We start from the raw sequence: 21,021 nt of genomic DNA on the forward strand, positions 1-21,021 counted from the left end.
ACCCAGCATGGGGCTTTGAATCTTATTTTATTAGTCACATTTCTGACTCACTGTTTCTTATATTTCTTCTGACTATTTCCAATTCTGAACATGTTTTTAATTTTGCTTACAAACGATATTTTAATGCATATTTGTTTTATGATTTTAGTGCTACCCTGCGATGAGTTGGCGACTTGTCCAGGGTGTACGACGCCTTCCGCCCGATTGTAGCTGAGATAGCCACCAGCGTCCCCCGCAACCCCAAAGGGAATAAGCGGTAGAAATGGATGGATGGATTTTAGTACTTTCTTTTAGTTTTACATATTTTGGTGTACAGTTCTTTGTATTCATCTGCTTGTTGTGAAAGGTGAAAGGGGTTTATAAATAAAGTTGCAATGGTTTGGTACATCACATGAAAACAGGAACAATGCATTTGCGATTTTTATTTTAAAAAAAGGGGTACCTGATACACTTGTATTATATACTTTATTAGCGTTGAGCAATGAATAGATTCAAACATTATTCAAATTATATATTCAGTCTTGGCTGTCTACTGAGTGAGTGACAGGACTCCAGCCCCAGATCCATAGCCGTATCCTTTTGGACCAAAGTTCTTGGCATAGCAACCTGTAGATCATAAAGACAGTATTAAAAAAACACACATTTCATAAAATGTGCTGCTGTCTTTATTAGTGGACTTAGTTTTTTTTTCTATTTCACATGAAACCCCATAGTCCATTTAAATTATTAATGCAAAGTAAAATCGAATGTATACCCCAGTTTGTCACATCAGGAGAAAAATGTGCATGTTTAAAGGTCAGAGGTGCAGTGAGGCTGAACATGTGATTACTGTGAAGCAATTGCATATTGTAGTGCAACCAAATGTGCATAACTAGTTCTCTTCTTTGAACAAATATTGGAAATCAGATTTTGTTTTGTTGTAGTCTTTGTGCACTGTGGCCTATTGGTAGTGTAGTGGGTCACAGCGCTGACTTTTGTTACTTTTTCTACAGTTGCCCTGCGTTAGCAGCCACTGTACTGTGGCGCCCTCTGCTGTCTTTTTAAGATACTTACACAACTGCTTCATTAAAAAGGATGATGATCGTGTGTAAATAATGTGTACATTTGGTTCCATGGTAACATCTATAAAGACATTTCCGAGTATGTCTGCAAACAGTACAAGGATTCAAGAAGTCATTCTCTTTAGATTACCATGAATTGACTGACATGGACCATACTTGCCAACCTTGAGACCTCCGATTTCGGGAGGTGGGGTGTGGGCGTGGTCGGAGGTGGGGCGGGGCGTAGTTGGGGGCGTGGTTAAGAGGGGAGGAGTATATTTACCGCTAGATTCATAGGGTCACCAAGTCAAGTATTTCATATATATATGTAAGAAATACTTGACTTTCAGTGAATTCTAGCGCTATATATATATATATATAATAATTGTATTATATATATATATATATATATATATATATATATATATATATATATATATATATATATATATATAAGAAATACTTGAATTTCAGCGTTCATTTATTTACACTTTCAGTGAATTCTAGCGCTATATATATATATATATTAATTGTATTATATATATATATATATATGTATAAAAAAATAAAAAATAAAAATATATATATATATATATATATATATATATATATATATATATATATATATATATATGTATATATATATATATATATATATAAAAGAAATACTTGAATTTCAGCGTTCATTTATTTACACATTTACACACATATAACTCTCATCTACTCATTGTGACTGCGTGGGTTCCCTCCGGGTACTCCGGCTTCCTCCCACCTCCAAAGACATGCACCTGGGCATAGGTAGATTGGCAACACTAAATGGTCCCTAGTGTGTGAATGTTGTCTGTCTCTGTGTTGGCGACTTGTCCAGGGTGTACGCTGCCTTCCGCCCGAATGCAGATAGGCTCCAGTGCCCCTATTGCATAATTCTATAATATTGTGGTGTAGAATGTTTCAGATAAGGCTTGATCAAGTGAAATTACTCAGAGAACAACGGCACTAATCATATGACAGATTTTTGCTTTTAAAGTGAGGTGTTGATCTGTTTTTAGTGGCACCTAGTGGTCAAAAGAATATTAAATTGAGGTAAAAATAGTAAATTGAATAATCCATCCATCCATTTTGTACCGCTTGTCTCTTACCGGGTCGCGGGGGGTGCTGGAGCCTATCTCAGCTGCGGACATGTTTGTTGGTAGCATCTGCCTTGGAGACTTTGTATGTGCATGGACGTAATTTGGGGGAGAAGGGAACATGTCTCTTTTAAACATCAGTTTTTGGTCCCCTCACTTTTTAACGTACATAAATAAGGTAACACTATATAATGGAAGGAGACAAATCAAACTCTAGTACCAGGGAAATAAACGGCCTCTCAGGCTGAAGTTTGTTTCTGTAGGACGCCCACAAACTTTCTGGAGCTGCCGTCTTGCCAATGTTACCATGACTGAATACATAAAAGAATCCAAACAAGAGGAGTCTTGTCTCGTCGCTCAAAGGTAGTTATGATGTTGCCTAAAACGCAAATAGCAGTTGATGTGTTTCCAATTCCTGGTAGCGAATAAACCTCATTTTCATTATTTCGCCAACCAGGAAATACAGGGGAAACCTTGAATAGGAACCGCACTCTCTTCTGTAATTTTGTCCGTCATTCACAATCCTTATGTGTGACACGCACTGTGAAGCACACACTTTTTTATTTTTTATGCATTCTAATTTGTAAATAAAAGCTAGCAAAAGTCAGCTAACAATGGAGGTTTTGTGAAATATATTTACATAGTGCTTTTTCTCTAGTAACTCGAAGCACTTTACATCGAGAAACCCATCATCTACATTTAAGCTACATTTATGTCAGTGTGGGAAGTGAGTGAAGTGTCTTGCTCATAGACACATCAGCAGTGACTAAGATGGCAGAAGCTTTGTATCAAACCAGAAACCCTCAGGTTTGTGGTACAACGCTTTACCATCTGAGCAAAGCTGCACCACTCTCTGGGTCTGACACCTCCTTCAACGTTTTGTATACACACTGTAAGAATATATGTAATGTAGTAACAGGCACATTCATAATAACATGTAGTATTTATGTATTTATGTATATTGCCTTCAACAACAACTACAATTAATCATATTCATGGCAGACTCCATGAGACAAAAACGACTACTTTGGTACACATGATGATCCAGAACCTTGTATTTTTGAGCATGAATATACAGACGATGGGCCACAAGTTTTAGAAGCTAAGTGATGAGCAAATTCAGTAAGTAGCACAATTGCTAAGTGCTAAAGAAATACAAGCTACAAACATAATACATCCGTCACTTACTGTACGATGTCTGCTCTCATTGGGATGCCGACAGATGGGATGTTTATATCTTCCTGTTTAGATGAAGAATTAATCATTGTCCTCACACAGGTAAAACAAAAAGTGGGTGCAAACAAGTGTATGGTACCTTCACAGATGTGTAAGTTACCCATACCTTGGGCACAAATACACCCCCATACCATCACAGATGCTGGCTTTTGAATTTTGCATCGATAACAGTCTGAATGGTTCGCTTCCCCTTTGGTCCGGATGACACAATGTCGAATATTTCCAAAAACAATTTGAAATGTGGACTCGTCAGACCACAGAACACTTTTCCACTTTGCATCAGTCCATCTTAGATAATTTCAGGCCCAGAGAAGCTGGCGGCGTTTCTGGGTGTTGTTGATGAATGGCTTTCGCTTTGCATAATAGAGCTTTAACTTGCACTTATAGATGTAGTGACAAACTGTATTTAGTGACAGTTGTTTTTCTGAAGTTTTCCTTAGCCCATGTGGTGATAGCCTTTAAAGATTGATGTCGGTTTTTGATACAGTGCCTTTGAGGGATCGAAGGTCACGGTCATTCAATGCTGGTTTCCGGCCATGCCGCTTACGTAGAGTTATTTCTCCAGATTCCCTGAACCTTTTGATGATATTATGGACCGTAGATGTTGAAATCCCTAAATTTCTTGCAATTTCACTTTAAGAAACGTTGTTCTTAAACTGTTTGACTATTTGCTCACGCAGTTGTGGACGAAGGGTTGTACCTCGCCCAGTCCTTTCTTGTGAAAGACTGAGCGTTTTTGGGGAAGCTGTTTTTATACCCAATCATGGCACCCACCTGTTCCCAATTAGCCTGCACCCCAGTGGGATGTTACAAATAAGTGTTTGAAGAGCATTCCTCAACTTTATCAGTATTTATTGCCACCATTCCCAACTTCTTTGTCACGTGTTGCTGGCATCAAATTCTAAAGTTAATGATCATTTGCAAAACAAAAATGTTTATCAGTTTGAACATCAAATATGTTGTCTTTGTAGCATATTCAACTGAATGTGGGTTGAAAATGATTTGCAAATCATTGTATTCCGTTCATATTTACATCTAACACAACTCATATGGAAACGGGGTTTGTACATCAATCCTCAAGCCCTGATTGTGGGGCAGGGCAGGCATAAATAGAAGCCTAATTGGCAACCATGACCAGATCTGGCCAGGCTACCAATCAGCGACAGGTGTGGGGGGGAAAGCGCTCAGTGACACAGACAGGAAGTGGAACTAAAATAAGGGCACTGACCAGGATATCAACACAGAAAGTAAAGAAACAGAACATGTGACACCTGATGTGACGGATCGTCACAGTTATTATGGCACCGTTAAAAGTAGTTCTTAGTTAAGGCTTATAATAATATCACTAGTATTATTATTCAGATCACAACATGTAAATGTAGCATTTTTTAAATGTTTTTAGAGGGCTTTATGTGTGCAATAGATGATTCCCAATAGCTTAATTTTTAGCCACATTGTTCTTGCCATATATTACAAATTAGAATGCATGCGTTCTTGTCTCACATTGGGATTATGAATGATAAGCAAAATAAAATAAAAAAAAAGTGCAGTTCCAATTAAACTATGTAATGCAAACTTCAAAAAGTATTTTTTTCACTGTTTTAATCTGTTTTTTTTTTTTTAAATGATTTAAATTTTATTTTGAAAAGGGAATAAATGCAAATGTCATCCCTGCTTATATGTCAGTATAATGCAGCGATAATGATTTAATACTTACATCCAGGAAAACCCGTGCATGAAGGTGACTCTGCCTACAGTATAGTCTACCATGTTTACCTTTTTTAAAATGCTGGAAAAGATTTGGTGTTTGGGTGCTTATTGGATGACATTTAGATGTTTATTGTCCGTCAAACTTTGCACAAGTGAATACGTTGCAGGAAATCTTGTATTGGGGCTTATATTGGAGGTTTGACACGCAATCGGTTATCATGTTTTACTTGTTTTTTTGTGATATTTGAAATATATCAAATAAACAGTAATATTTTGCATCAAATGCAAATTTTGTTGTTAAATATCACACAGAAAAATGTGTTTGTTTTATGTGAATGCATGTCTACACTTGGTATTTTGGTATTGAAAATCAAGTGCCAGGAGCCTAAACAAAATATAAGTTTACAATTCTCTTACTGCAGTCAGTGTATCATAGATTAAACATTTGTTAACACATATTTGTATTATTAATTATAATAATTGTAATATTATCATATCTTCAAATAATAGTTTATGTATTATAACATTTATGTGTACTGTACTTTTGTCCATCATTCACAATTTTTATGAGAGACACGAACACATATGTCTCTTTTTTTATGCATTCTAATTTGTATTACGTCCGTTGTGTCCTGAGCAAGACACTTCACCCTTGCTCCTGATGGGTGCTGGTTGGCGCCTTGCATGGCAGCTCCCTCCATCAGTGTGTGAATGTGTGTGTGAATGGGTAAATGTGGAAGTAGTGTCAAAGCGCTTTGAGTACCTTGAAGGTAGAAAAGCGCTATACAAGTACAGCCCATTTATCATTTATTTATTTATTATACATCAAGTACGACGTGGCTAAAACAATGAAACTAATGGGAGTCATTTATTGTGTCCATAAAGCCCTCCAAAAAAAACCTTCCAAAAAACATTAAAACTTGTAGATCATCCTCCTTATATTCAGACTCAAAAATAAAATATAAGATTCTGGATCATCATTTGTCTCCAAGAAGTCATTGTTGTCCCTCATGAAGTCTGCCATGATTAGTGGTTGTTGTTGTTGAAGGAAATAGCGAACGTTGTGATGCGCTAGTGAAATAATGCGCCACTGTATGCTTAAAATGACCAAAATGCATAAATATTATATATTATTATGAATGTGCCCGTTACTACGTTACATACATATTCACAGTGTGTACAGAGGTTTTGGATGTTTTATTTTAGAGTGCATTATAGGCAAAATAGAGAAAATTCCATTACTTCCATTGTTAGGTGACTCTTGCTTGCTGTCATTTACGAGTTAGAATGCATACAAAACAGAAAGAATGATATACCAAATTACTCTAAAAAAGTGCAATTCCCGGGCTATTGGCTAGAGTACAGACTTTTTTTTTTCATGAAAAAACAAAACAATGAATACCGATAGTTACACCCAAAAAAATAGTTACCAAGACCAAAAAGGCACTCGGGTTTGTTGCACCAATGAGGTATGGAAAGTGGTTTCAAATGACAAAAAATGGCATGTTTTTATTAAACTAGCCAAGTAATAATAAAGGCATTTTAATTTTTATCCTCTAGAGTGCCTCAGATTTTTTTCTTATAAATTACAAAAAATCATTATTTCATTACAGTTAAAACATTAAAATTATTACATAGGCACATTAACAGTTAAATCAAAAAATTAAGTATCAAAGTAAATTTTAACCCCAAAACACAGCAAATGTAAATGAAAACTCAACTATAACTATTAAAGGATACACACTAATGAAATATAATAATCAAAACAGCAAACGGTGAACTCAGATGAATTACCATGAATTGATTAACGTGGACCCCGACTTAAACAAGTTGAAAACTTATTCGGGTGTTATCATTTAGTGGTCATTTGTACAGAATATGTACTGTACTGTGCAATCTACTAATAAAAGTTTCAATCAATCAATCAATCAAATTAACCAACATGCAGCAACATCCCCACCTGGTTTAAAGGCCTACTGAAACCCACTACTACCGACCATGCAGTCTGATAGTTTATATATCAATGATGAAATATTAACATTGCAACACATGCCAATACGGCCGGTTCAGTTTACGAAATTGCAATTTTAGATTTCCCGCGGAGTTTCTTGTTGAAAATGTCGTGGAATGATGACATGTGCGCGTGATGTCACGGACTGTCAGGAAATATTAGCAGCACCATTTGTGGCTAAAAGTCGTCTCTTTTCATCGCGCAATTACACAGTATTCTGGACATATGTGTTGCTCAATCTTTTGCAATTTTTTTAATTAATAATGGAGAAGTCAAAGTAGAAAGATGGAGTTGGGAAGCTTTAAACTTTAGCCACACAAACACACAGCGATTCCTTGTTTAAAATTCCCGAAGGTAAAGCTTTACTATGGATCAGAGCGGTCAAGCGAACATGGTTTCCGACCACTTGTCAACCGGCAGGTTTTGGTGAGAAAATTGTGTTAAAAAGTCGCCTCTTACCGGAGATCTGTGGAGTTTGCGCCGTCCTTGTATCTGCCGTGACTTCCCTCAGACACTGGCCTCAAGACACCCGTGGCCACACCCATCCGACTATCAGGTACTATTTAATCTCACTAAAGCACTAGCAACACAATAGAAAGATAAGGGATTTCCCAGAATTATCCTAGTAAATGTGTCTAAAAACATCTGAATCGGTCCCAATGCAATCGCCTTTTTTTTTTTAACTTTATTTATTTATTTATTTTTTCTAGTCCTTCGCTATCAATATCATCATCCACAAATCTTTCATCTTCGCTCAAATTATTGGTGGAAATTGTCGTTTCCTCGGTCCAAATAGCTCTTGCTGCTGGAGGCTCCCATTAAAAACAATGTGAGGACGTGAGGAGCCCTCACCCTTGTGACGTCATCGTCTGCGACTTCCAGTACAGGCAAGACTTTTTTATCAGCACCAAAAGTTGCAAACTTTATTGTGGATGTTCTCTATTAAATCTTTTCAGCAAAAATATGGCAATATCGCAAAATGATCAAGTATGACACATAGAATTAACCTGCTATCCTCGTTTAAATAAGAAAATCTCATGTCAGTAGGCCTTTAAGAGGCTGCAATACTGTAAAAGGGGAGGAGTGTGGGGGCCACAGTGGGACTCACAGGAGGAAGAAGAAAGTTCAGACAACGCAGGAGGGTAACACACATGCAAACAAGCTTATTGACCTTGTGGTTAGAGTGTCCGCCCTGAGATCGGTAGGTCGGGAGTTCATACCCCTGCCGAGTCATACCAAAGACTATAAAAACGGGACCCATTACCTCCCTGCCTAGCACTTAGCATCAAGGGTTCGGAATTGGGGGTTAAATCACCAAAATGATTCCCGAGCGCAGCCACCGCTGCTGCTCACTGCTCCCCTCACCTCCCAGGGTGTGGAACAAGGGAATGGGTCAAATGCAGAGAGTAATTTCACCACATCTAGTGCGTGTGTGAGACTATCAGTGGTACTTTAACTTCGTATTTGACAGCCCTAAGGCACAATAATGCATCATGAATAAAAGTAGTACTTCATCGCATTAAGCCTTAGCTTCTATTTTGATGTCAACGAGTCATATGCGGATACATTTAAAAAAAACACTTTTTAGAATAATTTGAGGCAACATTTATTGCACCCTTAATTAAGAATGTGTTACCTTTGCAGTAGATTTCTCCGTCCTTGTCAGCAAGTGTGGTTGACTCAAGGCCTTTCCCACACGAGGCACAGCGGAAACACCCGGTCTTGTGCCACGACTACAAATAGACACAAAACAATAAGTGTTATCATATTTTTTTGTTTGCAAGCTGGCCTACGTGCATTCTCACTTACACTGCCAGCCCCGATCACTTTCTCAGCTGCGTAGACAGCCTTGCCACAGCGAGGGCACTTCTCAGACCCTCCAAATTTCTGAGCCATCTTCGACGGATTCGGGTTGGTGGTTGGACGATGAGGACCAGGCCTGAGAGCAACATGTGACCAAAAAGTTCAAAAACAGAGAAAGCTCAGCCCTTTGTGTGCTATACTCACTTTTCATGGGTGATACCCTGACCCTCTCCCTTGTCCATGTTGAGGGTTCCTGCTCCAACGCCATAACCGTAGCCCTTTGGTCCGTACTTTTTGCGGTAACATGCCCTGCAGTAGATTTCTTCCTGATGAACAGCAACAGTAGTGCTGTCTAAGCGCTTTGCACACACCACTGAACAGATGCAAACGTGAGAAGACAAACATTGTTTTGCATTTATGTGATGGTATACACGCCATCCTTGAGCTCATTAGTGTGGGTTTGGAATGTTTTTTGTCTAAATTACATTGGAAGAATGCACAAATAACCTCATTGGAACCCACATTTAGTAAAGTGTTTCAATTAATTTATTTTCAAATCGAATCAAACTTTATTTGTAAAGTGCTTTCATACATAAAATATATCCAACACCAAGTACTTTGCAGTAGGGCTGGGTGATATATCGATATATACGATATATCGCGGGTTTGTCTCTGTGCGATATAGAAAATGACTATATCGTAATATTCAAGTATACGTTCTCACGCAGGACTTTTAGCTCCGGGCGTACACTTCAGGCTCTCCTCGCTCTTTTATGTCTCTCATTATCACAGGCAAGCAGGCGCACATTCTTACATACGTCACAAACTGTCATGTCATATGTCACATACACGCCCTCGCAGAGCAGAGAGGTAGCGGCGTGGCTAACGTTAGCTGCTAACGTAGCCGTACGAGAGAAAAATGCTGCGGATCTGGTAACAAATGAAGGAAGACTTAATTCCCAATAAAAACAGCAGGGTTTCCGTCGGCTTCAAGTGGGAATATGTCGAACAGACAACCGTAATTTGTCAAGTGTGGGGGGGTAAAGCGTTGCTATAAAAAGTAGCATTACTGCTAATATGTAGCATCATTTGCAAAGTCCCTAGCTAGAGAATGAAGATAATTTCATAACCTTAGTAACATACCACATAGTGAAGGAAAAATACGATTTGATTTCCTATTAGCAGCTCATTTTTATTTGACACTTAAAATGTCTCTGACAATTTTGCAATTTATGTTTTGGAAATGACTTGAATTTTTGTGCCATTGCTTAATAACTTTAATAAATACACTTTTGGTCAATTGACTTACCATATTTCTTTGAATAGCCGCCGGGTGCTAATTAATTTAAAACCTCTTCTCACCCCTGCGCTTATTCAAAGCATGCGGTAAAAGTAAGCAGGCGCTAATAGTTTTAAAACCTCTTCTCACCCCCGCGCTTACCAATGGCATGCAGTAAAAAATTGGGTGTGATAAAATAAAAACATTTATAAAAAATGATTCTGCGTCCGCGGCCTGGTGGTTAGGGACCTTTGCTCTGCAGCATGTCATCGTGCTCACTTTTACACCATGCTGTCTGCGTGCCGGCCGCACGCATGCATCTCGCTGCTTCTTATACGAGATTGCAATGCATACTTGGTCAACAGCCATACCTTTTTACACTGATGTTTGTGATATAAACAACTTTAAAACTCGTACTGATATGCGCCACACTCTGTGAACCCTCACCAAGCACATTTCTGGAGAAGATTGGCTCTGTGGAACATTATAAACGCAGTATAGGGATTACCCATAATGGCGTGTATCCGTGACTCTTGGCTTTTATACACGTGCCCCCAACCCCGCCCACCTCAACCAACGCACGGGGGGCGGGGGGTGGGGGGGGAAGGTGGGGGTTGGTGCCACCGGGTGTATGGACGGTGTATACAGGAGTCATGGATGCATTGCATTGTGGGTAGGTGTTGTGTTGCGTTTGTGGTGTGTTGCAGGGCTTATGTTCTACAGAAATGTGTTTGGTGTGGGTTCACAGAGTGTGGCGCATATTATTGAGAGTGTTGAAGTCGTTGTATATCACAACCATTAGTGTGATCTGTATTCAATGCAGATCACATTCAATGCAAAACAGTCCTCTGCCATTTTGGAATGACAGCAGGGGAAGGGTCACTCGTGACGTCACAATCTTGACCCGATCAGTGGTATGTGACATGCCAGAAGTGATTTCTCTCATTGCATGAAAGTTTAAAGGTAGCATATATTAATGCAGTATGAAGAAGAATGTTTTAATGTAGACATATAGAACCATCATACTGCTGTGATTATATGCATCAAGTGTTCATTCAAGGCCAAGGCAAAATATCGTAATATATATCGTATATCGCAATATGGCCTAAAAATATTGTGATATTAAAAAAAGGCGATATCGCCCAGCCCTACTTTGCAAACTTAAAAATAAAAGCTTTGATGAACCCCATTTGTGGCTGCAATAATGCAACAAGACACAAGGGGCACATTGGTCATGTACTGCATTATAGTGGGTCACAAAGCATTTCAAATAGCTGTTATCTGTCTCATTTGTGCATTTTCAAATGTGGTTGTGGAAATATATTATGGTATTTTTTGGATGGATTGTGCATTATCCTTGTACGTGCCCTAGAATGTTCCTGACTATATACTGAAGTGGAATTTTTTATTTTTTTTGTGACGGTAAACAATTAGTTAGACAGGAAGCAGTCTACTTACTGCACAGGAAGCAGGACTTGTGGAATCTCTGACCGTGACACAGTATCTCCTCTGCAAAGTAAACTGTGTCCTTACAACGTCCACACTGGTTTCCGCCTCCTAAATTCATCTTTCTGAAATGCACCAAAAAGGAAAAGTATCTGCACAGTCTGGACATCCTAGCTTGGTTGCTATTTCTGTTTTTTCCATAACAGGCTGTCAAAGTTAACATATCAACGCGGACGATTAATGACCGAAAAAATAAAAAAAAGATTGTCTTAATCATGTACAAATGCAGATTAATCACACCTATTTTGACTGCATCCCTTTATCCCTTTACATCAGGGGTGTCAAACGTACGGCCCGCGGGCCGGATCAGGCCCGCGAACAAGTTTTATCCGGCCCGCAAGATGAGTTTGCTAAGTATACAATTTAACCTAAAATTTTTGAATGAAAGAAACAGCTCTTCTACACGTGTCTACTGGATGTTGCAATGGCAATTCTTTGTATCTCTGGATGATGGTACATATGTACAAAATAAACCACATGATATTAGTACATCAATCGAGGAAAATGATCAAACTACATAGATGGCATACTATACTTTGATTTTGATATTTTTTTATCTTGATAGATTGAAAATGAACACCAATGAATTGACTGATGAACATTAACATTATCATTCATTCAGGAAAATACAAATAATGACAAATAAAGATAAATACCATCAACCGCAACATGTTAAGTGTAAAAGAACAACAACATTATGATTTGTACATTTTCAGAATGTGCTTCTTATATTTTTACACACAGAAAACAATCTGAAAGTGTCTTTATATTTAAATTATCGTGCAGGGATTTTACCAGTCCGGCACACTTGGGAGTAGATTTTTCTCCATGTGGCCCCCGATCTAAAATGAGTTTGACACCCCTGCTTTACATTAACAGCGGATGTTTGCTGGACATAATTTTTTTTTTTTTAATCTTTAAACAGCGGCATAGTTTTTGTTATATGATCAGTGATCAGGTCGATGCATAGGAGCAAAGATGAGTGAGCGGATATAAATATATATATATATATATATATATATATATATATATATGTGTGTGTGTATCTGTGTATATATATATATGTATATATATATATATATATATATAGACACACAAACACACAAAGTATATATATATGTATATATATATGTATATACTGTATATGTACAGCATGTATATGTACATATATAGAGTATATATGTGTTATCTAAAGTACTTGAAGCAAAATTGTACACAGAACACACAGATTTATATATATATATATATATATATATATATATATATATATATATATATATATATATACGGTATATATACGGTGTATATATATATATATATATATATATATATATACAGTATATACATACACACACACATATAAAATATGTGCTTTCAAGTAAAACATTTAAAAGTGTTCATGTATGACATTCTGACAATAGAACTGCATTTGTGTCAAAATATTGGCTTCTTTTTTCCCCGATAATTTAACTCTTGGGGGTTAGCTTTAGTTAATGCAGTAATGACAAGATATTATTAAAATATGACCATTTCTGGAAAACAACAAAAACATTAAAAACACCTAATGGCTAAAGAGGAATGTATTTACCATGTCAACCCATACAATCAAGATGAACATATTAAAAATGATACTTTAAACAAATATTTTGTTAATTCGCTGGTTAAAAGTGCCGGTTTCCACAAAGTAAGAGGTTAACAACACTGACATCTGCTATCCCATACCAGGATAGCAGAGAAGGAGAACAGATGTTGATTAGGTGGCAGATATATATTTGCAAGGCCATTTTCAAGAAGGATATTTAAAATGAAATTACATGTTGTGAGACGATGTTGCCCAACTCCCGAAACTAGCTCAGCTGTTCTGGCGATGAAATGCTTGCCATTTCCACTCGAATAAGCCGACAACGAGGAGTACCACTGGCTTATACGTCGTCAAAAAGGTTCTATAAATTGTGAGTTCAATTATGTAATTTTCTCTCTTTTAATATGTTTTTTACCATTTTAATTTTGACAGTACCAAATAAGATATGTTTTAATTTCTGAAGCATTTTACAAACCCCGTTTCCATATGAGTTGGGAATTTTTGTTAGATGTAAATATAAACGGAATACAATGATTTGCAAATAATTTTCAACCCATATTCAGTTGAATATGCTACAAAGACAACAAATTTGATGTTCAGACTCATAAACGTTTTTTTTTTTTGCAAATAATCATTAACTTTAGAATTTGATGCCAGCAACACGTGACAAAGAAGTTGGGAAAGGTGGCTATAAATACTGATAAAGTTGAGGAATGCTCATCAAACACTTTTTTGGAACATCCCACAGGTGTGCAGGCTAATTGGGAACAGGTGGGTACCATGATTGGGTATAAAAGCAGCTTCCATGAAATGCTCAGTAATTCACAAAAAAGGATCGGGCGGGGGTCACCAATTTGTAAGCAAATTGTCGAACAATTTTAGAACAACATTTCTCAACAACCTATTGCAAGGAATTAAGGGATTTTACTATCTACGGTCCGTCAGAGAATCTGGAGAAATCCCTGCACGTAAGCGATGACATTACGGATTTTTGATCCCTCAGGCGGTACTGCATCAAAAAACGATATCAGTGTGTAAAGGATATAAACACATGGGCTTAGCAACACTTCATAAAACCACTGTCAGTAACTACAGTTGGTCGTTACATCTGTAAGTGCAAGTTAAAACTCTACTATGCAAAGCGAAATACATTTACCAACAACACCCAGGAACGCCGCCGGCTTCGCCGGGTCCGAGCTCATCTAAGATGGACTGATGCCAAGTGGAAAAGTGTTCTGTGGTCTGAAGAGTCCACATTTCAACTTATATTTGGAAACAGTGGACGTGGTGTCCTCCGGAACAAAGAGGAAAATAACCATCCGGATTGTTATAGGCGCAAAGTTCAATAGCCAGCATCTGTGATGGTATGGGGGTGTATTAGTGCCCAGGGCATGGGTAACTTACACATCTGTGAAGGCACCATTAATGCTGAATGATCCATACAGGTTTTGGAGCAACATATGTTGTCATCCAAGCAACGTTATCATGGACGCCCCTGCTTATTTCAGCAAAACAATGCCGTCGCTTCGTAGTAAAAGAGTGCGGGTACTTTCCTGGCCCGCCTACAATCCAGACATGTCTCCCACCGAAAATGTGTGGCGCATTATGAAGCGTAAAATATGACAATAAGGCCCCGCACTGTTGAACAACCTAAGTTGTACATCAAGCAAGAATGGTAAATAATTCCACTTTCAAAGCTTCAACAATTAGTTTCCTCAGTTCCCAAATGTTTATTGAGTGTTGTTAAAAGAAAATGTGATGTAACACAGTGGTGAACATGCCCTTTCCCAACTACTTTGGCACATGTTGCAGCCATGAAATTCGGTGTTAATTATTATTTGCAAAAAAAAAAAGTTTATGAGTTTGAACATCAAATATTTTGTCTTTGTAGTGCATTCAATTGAATATGGGTTGAAAAGGAATTGCAAATCATTGTATTCCGTTTATATTTACATCTAACACAATTTCCCAACTCATATGGAAACGGGGTTTGTAATTGATTGGTAAATGCGCCAGAAAATAACCCATTAACTTCAAGAATAGAGCTAGAGATCTGGGAGATTGCTCATACTTTTAGCTCAGTAGTCAGGACGCTAGCCTTTCACACCAGCGACCTGGGTTTGTTCCCCGCCAGGAGCAGGAGGGAAAAAAAAATACGTAGCCAATAGAGAGAGTTTAAAATCACTTCACAAAGCTGAGCCGTCTATGATTGACATTTAATAACACCAATCATTGTATTTCGCAGTCTAAATCGGTATCCCCTGATTGGGTGGTATCTGGTGGTCCTACGGTCGCTTTCAACACGCCTAAATTAAGGTTCCGTCGTAGATGCACCGCAGGACTGTTAATAAAATTCCCTGAAAAAGTGGTACAAGTATGCTGCATGTTTCAAAAAATATAAAAAACACTGCATTAGGTAGGAGCAAAACACCACAGGGAGAAGCGTTATAACATGACTGTGCAGTGAAGGAATATCTACAAAGTCAAAGCGGCGTATACAAAAAATCTTATTTAACGAAGGCAGGTTGTACCACTTTCACACTTAAATTCAATTGTATATTAAGCAACACACCCACTAATACTAATAGTACACACAAAGCTTATGGATTGCACACGTTGTTGAACATGTGCTTGGATCTTAGTAAATCAGGGCTAAAATGTTCACTTACATTTCCAGTACAACTAGAATAGCCAGGCTTTAGAATATATTGAATACATAATTATTCCTATGTGACCCTTTGTGTGTAGTACACAAGCAACATTTTTTTTTATTTTGCATTTTGATATTTATTTGACTTTATTAATATTCAGCTATGGACCAAAATGTTATTTCCTTCAGTTTTGACAATTGCATTATTATGTATTTATATAACCATATTTGAGCGATTATAAAAGCAACTCCACTCTTAGTTGTGACTTCAGCCTTTATTTAAAAGCATGGGCACATTCAAGACTGTTTATACAGAAATGTGCATTCATTGTTAAGTGATTCAATCCCCGACACCTATCCAAAAATACAATAGGGTCTTCCAAAATCCAATCTTTTCTGGTTTATCAGTTTTTGTTATTCTCTGCTGATGGGAAAAAATACACAGAATGACGATTCAAAGTCCTTGGTGGAGTAAACTTGACATGTCATACTGTCTGCAGCTTTGACTGTTGCACATATAAATACTCATACTTGCCAACCCTCCCGGATTTTCCGGGAGACTCCCGAAATGCAGCGCCTCTCCCGAAAACCTCCCGGGACAAATTTTCTCCCGAAAATCTCCCGAAATTCAGGCGGAACTGCAGGCCACGCACCCTCCAGCTCAATGCAGACCCGAGTGACGTGTCGACAGCCTGTTTTCACGTTCGCTTTCCCACAATATAAACAGAGTGCCTGCCCAATGACGTTATAATTGTAGAATGATCGGGGACGAGTTCTTGGTTTCTTATGTGGGTTTATTGTTAGGCAGTCTCATTAACGTCCTCCCAGCGTGGCAACAACACACAACAACAGCAGTCACGTTTTCCTCTACTGTAAAGCAGTTCATCTGCCGTAAACAGCAATGTTGTGACACTCTTAAACAGGACAATACTGCCATCTACTGTGCATGCATATGTGACAATAACATCTACGGGTTTCAGAGCAGTGGTTCTCAACCTTTTTTCAGAGATGTACCTGAACATTTTTTTACTTCAAGTACCCCCTAATCAGAGCAAAGCAATTTTGGTTGAAAAAAAAGAAAAGTAAATAAAATACAGCACTATGTCATAATTTTCTGATTCATTAAATTGTATAACAGTGCAAAATATTGCTCATTTTTAGTGGTCTTTCTTGAACTATTTGGAAAAAAAGATATAAAAATAACTAAAAACTTGTTGAAAAATAAACAAGTGATTCAATTATAAATAAAGATTTCTACACATACTGCGATGAGGTGGCGAATTGTCCAGGGTGTACGTGCCTTCCACCCGATTTTAGCTGTGATAGGCACCAGCGCCCCCCACGACCCCAAAGTCTTAACCACGCCCCCAACCACGCCCCTCGCCCAACCTCCGACCACGCTCCCCCCCCCCCCACCTCCCGAAATCCGAGGTCTCAAGGTTGGCAAGTAAGTAAATACTACATTTCGTGTCATCACATTGAAGTCTTTAAAATGGAACGTCTCCCCTGGTTGAGAGACAATAACCCAATTGTTATGATAATTATTTGTAATAATATTGTGGGATAACCAAAGACTTGCACAGAAATGCATAAATAAAACCGCAGGACAGGTAAATGTAGACAAGTGTTTTTCAACCACTGCGCCGCGGCACGCAAATGTGCCCTGACACACAGTCTGGTGTGCCGTGGGAGATGGTCTAATTTCACCTATTTGGGTTAAAAAATATTTTTTGCAAATTAGTAATTATAGTCTGCCAATTATGTGTTGTTGTTGAGTGTCGGTGTTATCAAGATCTCGGGCAAAGTAAACGTTTAATACTTATCAGTAGGCGGCAGCCGGTGCTAATTACTTTGTAGATAGAAAATGGATGGATGGATGTCGGAAACAGCGGGAGGCAACATGCAGGTCAAATTGTATGAAATAATTAAACCAAAAATAAACAAAAGGTGAGTGCCACTAAGAAAAGGCATTGAAGCTTAGGGAAATATATGCAGAACGAGACTAAAACTAAACTGGCTACAAAGTACAAACCCTGTTTCCATATGAGTTGGGAAATTGTGTTGGATGTAAATATAAACGGAATACAATGATTTGTAAATCCTTTTCAACCCATATTCAGTTGAATGCACTACAAAGACAACATATTTGATGTTCAAACTCATAAACTTTTTTTTTTTGCAAATAATAATTATCTTAGAATTTCATGGCTGCAACACGTGCCAAAGTAGTTGGGAAAGGGCATGTTCATCACTGTGTTACATCACCTTTTCTTTTAACAGCACTCAATAAACGTTTGGGAACTGAGGAAACTAATTGTTGAAGCTTTGAAGATGGAATTCTTTACCATTCTTGCTTGATTTTCAGCTTCAGTCATTCAACAGTCCGGGGTCTCTGCTGTCGTATTTTATGCTTCATAATGCCCCTCACATTTTCAATGGGAGACAGGTCTGGACTGCAGGCAGGCCAGTCTAGTACCCGCACTCTTTTACTACGAAGCCACACTGTTGTAACACGTAACTTGGCATCGTCTTGCTGAAATAAGCAGGGGCGTCCATGATAACGTTGCTTGGACGGCAACATATGTTGTTCCAAAAGCTGTATGTACCATTCAGCATCAATGCTGCCTTCACAAATGTGTACGTTACCCATGCCCTGGGCACCAATACACCCCCATACAATCACACATGCTGGCTTTTCATCTTTGCGCCTAGAACAATCCTGATGTTTTTTTTCCTCTTTGATCCGGAGGACACAACGTCCACAGTTTCCCCCAAAAAGTTGAAATGTCGACTCGTCAGACCACAGAACACTTTTCCACTTTGCATCAGTCCATCTTAAATGAGCTTAGCCCCAGCAAAGCTGGCGGCGTTTCTGGGTGTTGTTGATAAATGGCTTTCGCTTTGCATTGTAAAACTTTAACTTACACTTACAGATGTAGCGATGAACTGTATTTAGTGACAGTGGTTTTCTGAAGTGTTCCTGAGCCCATGTAGTGATATACTTTAGAGATTGATGTCGGTTTTTGATACAGTGCCGTCTGAGGGATCGAAGGTCATGGTCTTTCAATGTTGGTTTCCGGCCATGCCGCTTACGTGGAGTGATTTCTCCAGATTCTCTGAACCTTTTGATGATATTATGGACTGTAGATGTTGAAATCCCTAAATTTCTTGCATTTGCACTTATAGAAACGTTGTTCTTAAACTGTTTGACTATTTGCTTACGCAGTTGTGGACAAAGGGGTGTACCTCGCCCCATCCTTTCTTGTGAAAGACTGAGCATTTTTTGGGAAGCTGTTTTTATACCCAATCATGGCACCCACCTGTTCCCTATTAGCCTGCACACCTGTGGGATGTTCCAAATAAGTGTTTGATGGGCATTCCTCAACTTTATCTGTATTTATTGCCACCTTTCCCAACTTCTTTGTCAAGTGTTGCTGGCATCAAATTCTAAAGTTAATAATTATTTGAAAAAAAAAAAATGTTGATCAGTTTGAACATCAAATATGTTGTCTTTGTAGCATGTTCAACTGAATATGGGTTGAAAATGATTTGCAAATCATTGTATTTTGTTTATATTTACATCTAACACAATTTCCCAACTCATGTGGAAACGGGTTTTGTAAACAAAAACAGACTGCTGGAAGACAGCAAAGACTTTTACCGTGGAGCAGAGAGGGTGTCCACAAAGTACATTCGAACATGACATGACAATCAACAATGTCCACACAAAGAAGGATAGCAACATCTTCACTATTCTTGGTTGCTAAAACAAAGTAGATGCGGGAAATATCGCTCAAAGGAAGACATGAAACTGCTGCAGAAAAATACCAAAAAAGAGACAAAGCCACCAAAATAGCAGCGCAAGAAAATAACTAAAACACTACACGCAGGAAAAGAGTAAACAATTAAAAAAAAAAAGTCACGGCGTGATGTGACATGTCGTGACAGTACACCTCCTCTGAGACAAGAGCTATAGTGATGGGTGCTTGGTTATGGTTTAAATTCATATCCAACAATTGCAACAAAAACTTTTACTGTCAACTGAGTTTAGTTTTTTATTGATTTCTGCTGGTGGTGTGCCTTCGGGTTTTTTCAACGCAAAAAATGTCCCTTGGATCAAAAAAGGTTGAAAAACACTGATGTAAACAGTCAGTCTAAGCTACACATACCATAAAAGTGTCTGCATTTGACAAAGTGCCATTGAAATCAGTTTATATCTTTGAATCCAAAGCTATTCCTTTGTTATACGTTAAAACTAGAATCTTCCTGAACCTAACCAGCACGCATTGTCTTTTTATACACAAGAATGTTGCTCAAACAAGTGAGTCTCTACTCGCCTGACTTAACTAGAACCAGAGTCTAATCTGGCAATGGGCGTTCACCCAAGAATCTGAAGAACACAAATGCAGTAAAAGAGGAACTTTTGAGGTCAGTAGCAGTAGTAACCTACTGTCTGCAGAGTACCTACCTGCCCTTGTTGTTGCTTTCAGTCCGCAGTTGTGAAGAAGGAGTCAAGGTTGGACTGTCTTACAACAATCAGTCAAGCAGCACAGTAGCAGCCCTGAGCTGTGTTTATTTCTTCGTTCCTCTTTCTGGAATCAAAATATGCTGAGAGGGAGGTGCTTCTCTTCTTGCTGCTTTAGTCAGAAGCTGCCTTGCACACAAAAGAAAGAGGAATTCATGACCGGGTTTATGGTTCAGGGAGGGCCGAGCAATCAGGAAGGAACTTGAATACTCCACATTTTTTGCTTCTACCGTAAATGGAAGAAAAAAAATAAAGTGCATCTGCAAAAGGTATAATGAGTAGGCGAACAATTTGAAGTATTGGATTCTCTGTGAGGGCTTTTCTTTCCTCTTTGTTGTTAAGGCTGACATATTGTGAAATCCCAAAAAGAGGACACATGTATGCGTGCCAAGGCTGGGACTAGGTGAAAATTTGCCAATGATACTTGAACTTGCTTTATAAATAATATATTTATTTACATAAAGCATTTTTTCCTCCTCTGTTGACAGCAGTGTTGGAACTAGGAATTTTCAAAATTGGGTCCCATGCATACTTACCAACCCTCCCGGATTT

General features: G+C 38.3%; 1 protein-coding gene across 1 annotated transcript; it reads right to left on the minus strand.

Moving 5' to 3' along the window:
* Positions 1 to 407: 407 nt before the first annotated feature.
* csrp1a (cysteine and glycine-rich protein 1a) lies at positions 408 to 20,613 on the minus strand. The gene is made up of 6 exons (XM_061904527.1): positions 20,413 to 20,613; positions 11,665 to 11,777; positions 9,132 to 9,300; positions 8,934 to 9,063; positions 8,761 to 8,857; positions 408 to 606 (listed from the first exon to the last, which is right to left on the minus strand). The coding sequence occupies exons 2-6, from the start codon at positions 11,771 to 11,773 to the stop codon at positions 530 to 532; spliced, it is 582 nt and encodes a 193-aa protein (XP_061760511.1). The 5' UTR covers positions 11,774 to 11,777; positions 20,413 to 20,613; the 3' UTR covers positions 408 to 529.
* Between the last annotated feature and the right edge of the window lie 408 nt (positions 20,614 to 21,021).

This window comes from Nerophis ophidion, linkage group LG06, assembly GCF_033978795.1.
Source record: "Nerophis ophidion isolate RoL-2023_Sa linkage group LG06, RoL_Noph_v1.0, whole genome shotgun sequence".
NCBI classification, from domain to species: Eukaryota; Metazoa; Chordata; class Actinopteri; order Syngnathiformes; family Syngnathidae; genus Nerophis; species Nerophis ophidion.

Coding starts and splice junctions, on each gene's coding strand:
- csrp1a (XM_061904527.1), bottom strand. CDS start 11,773: ATGAATTTAGGAGGCGGAAACCAGTGTGGACGTTGTAAGGACACAGTT. Junction 9,301..11,664: donor CAAGTCCTGCTTCCTGTGCA/GTAAGTAGACTG, acceptor GCATCTGTTCAG/TGGTGTGTGCAAAGCGCTTA. Junction 9,064..9,131: donor CAGGGTATCACCCATGAAAA/GTGAGTATAGCA, acceptor TGTTGCTCTCAG/GCCTGGTCCTCATCGTCCAA.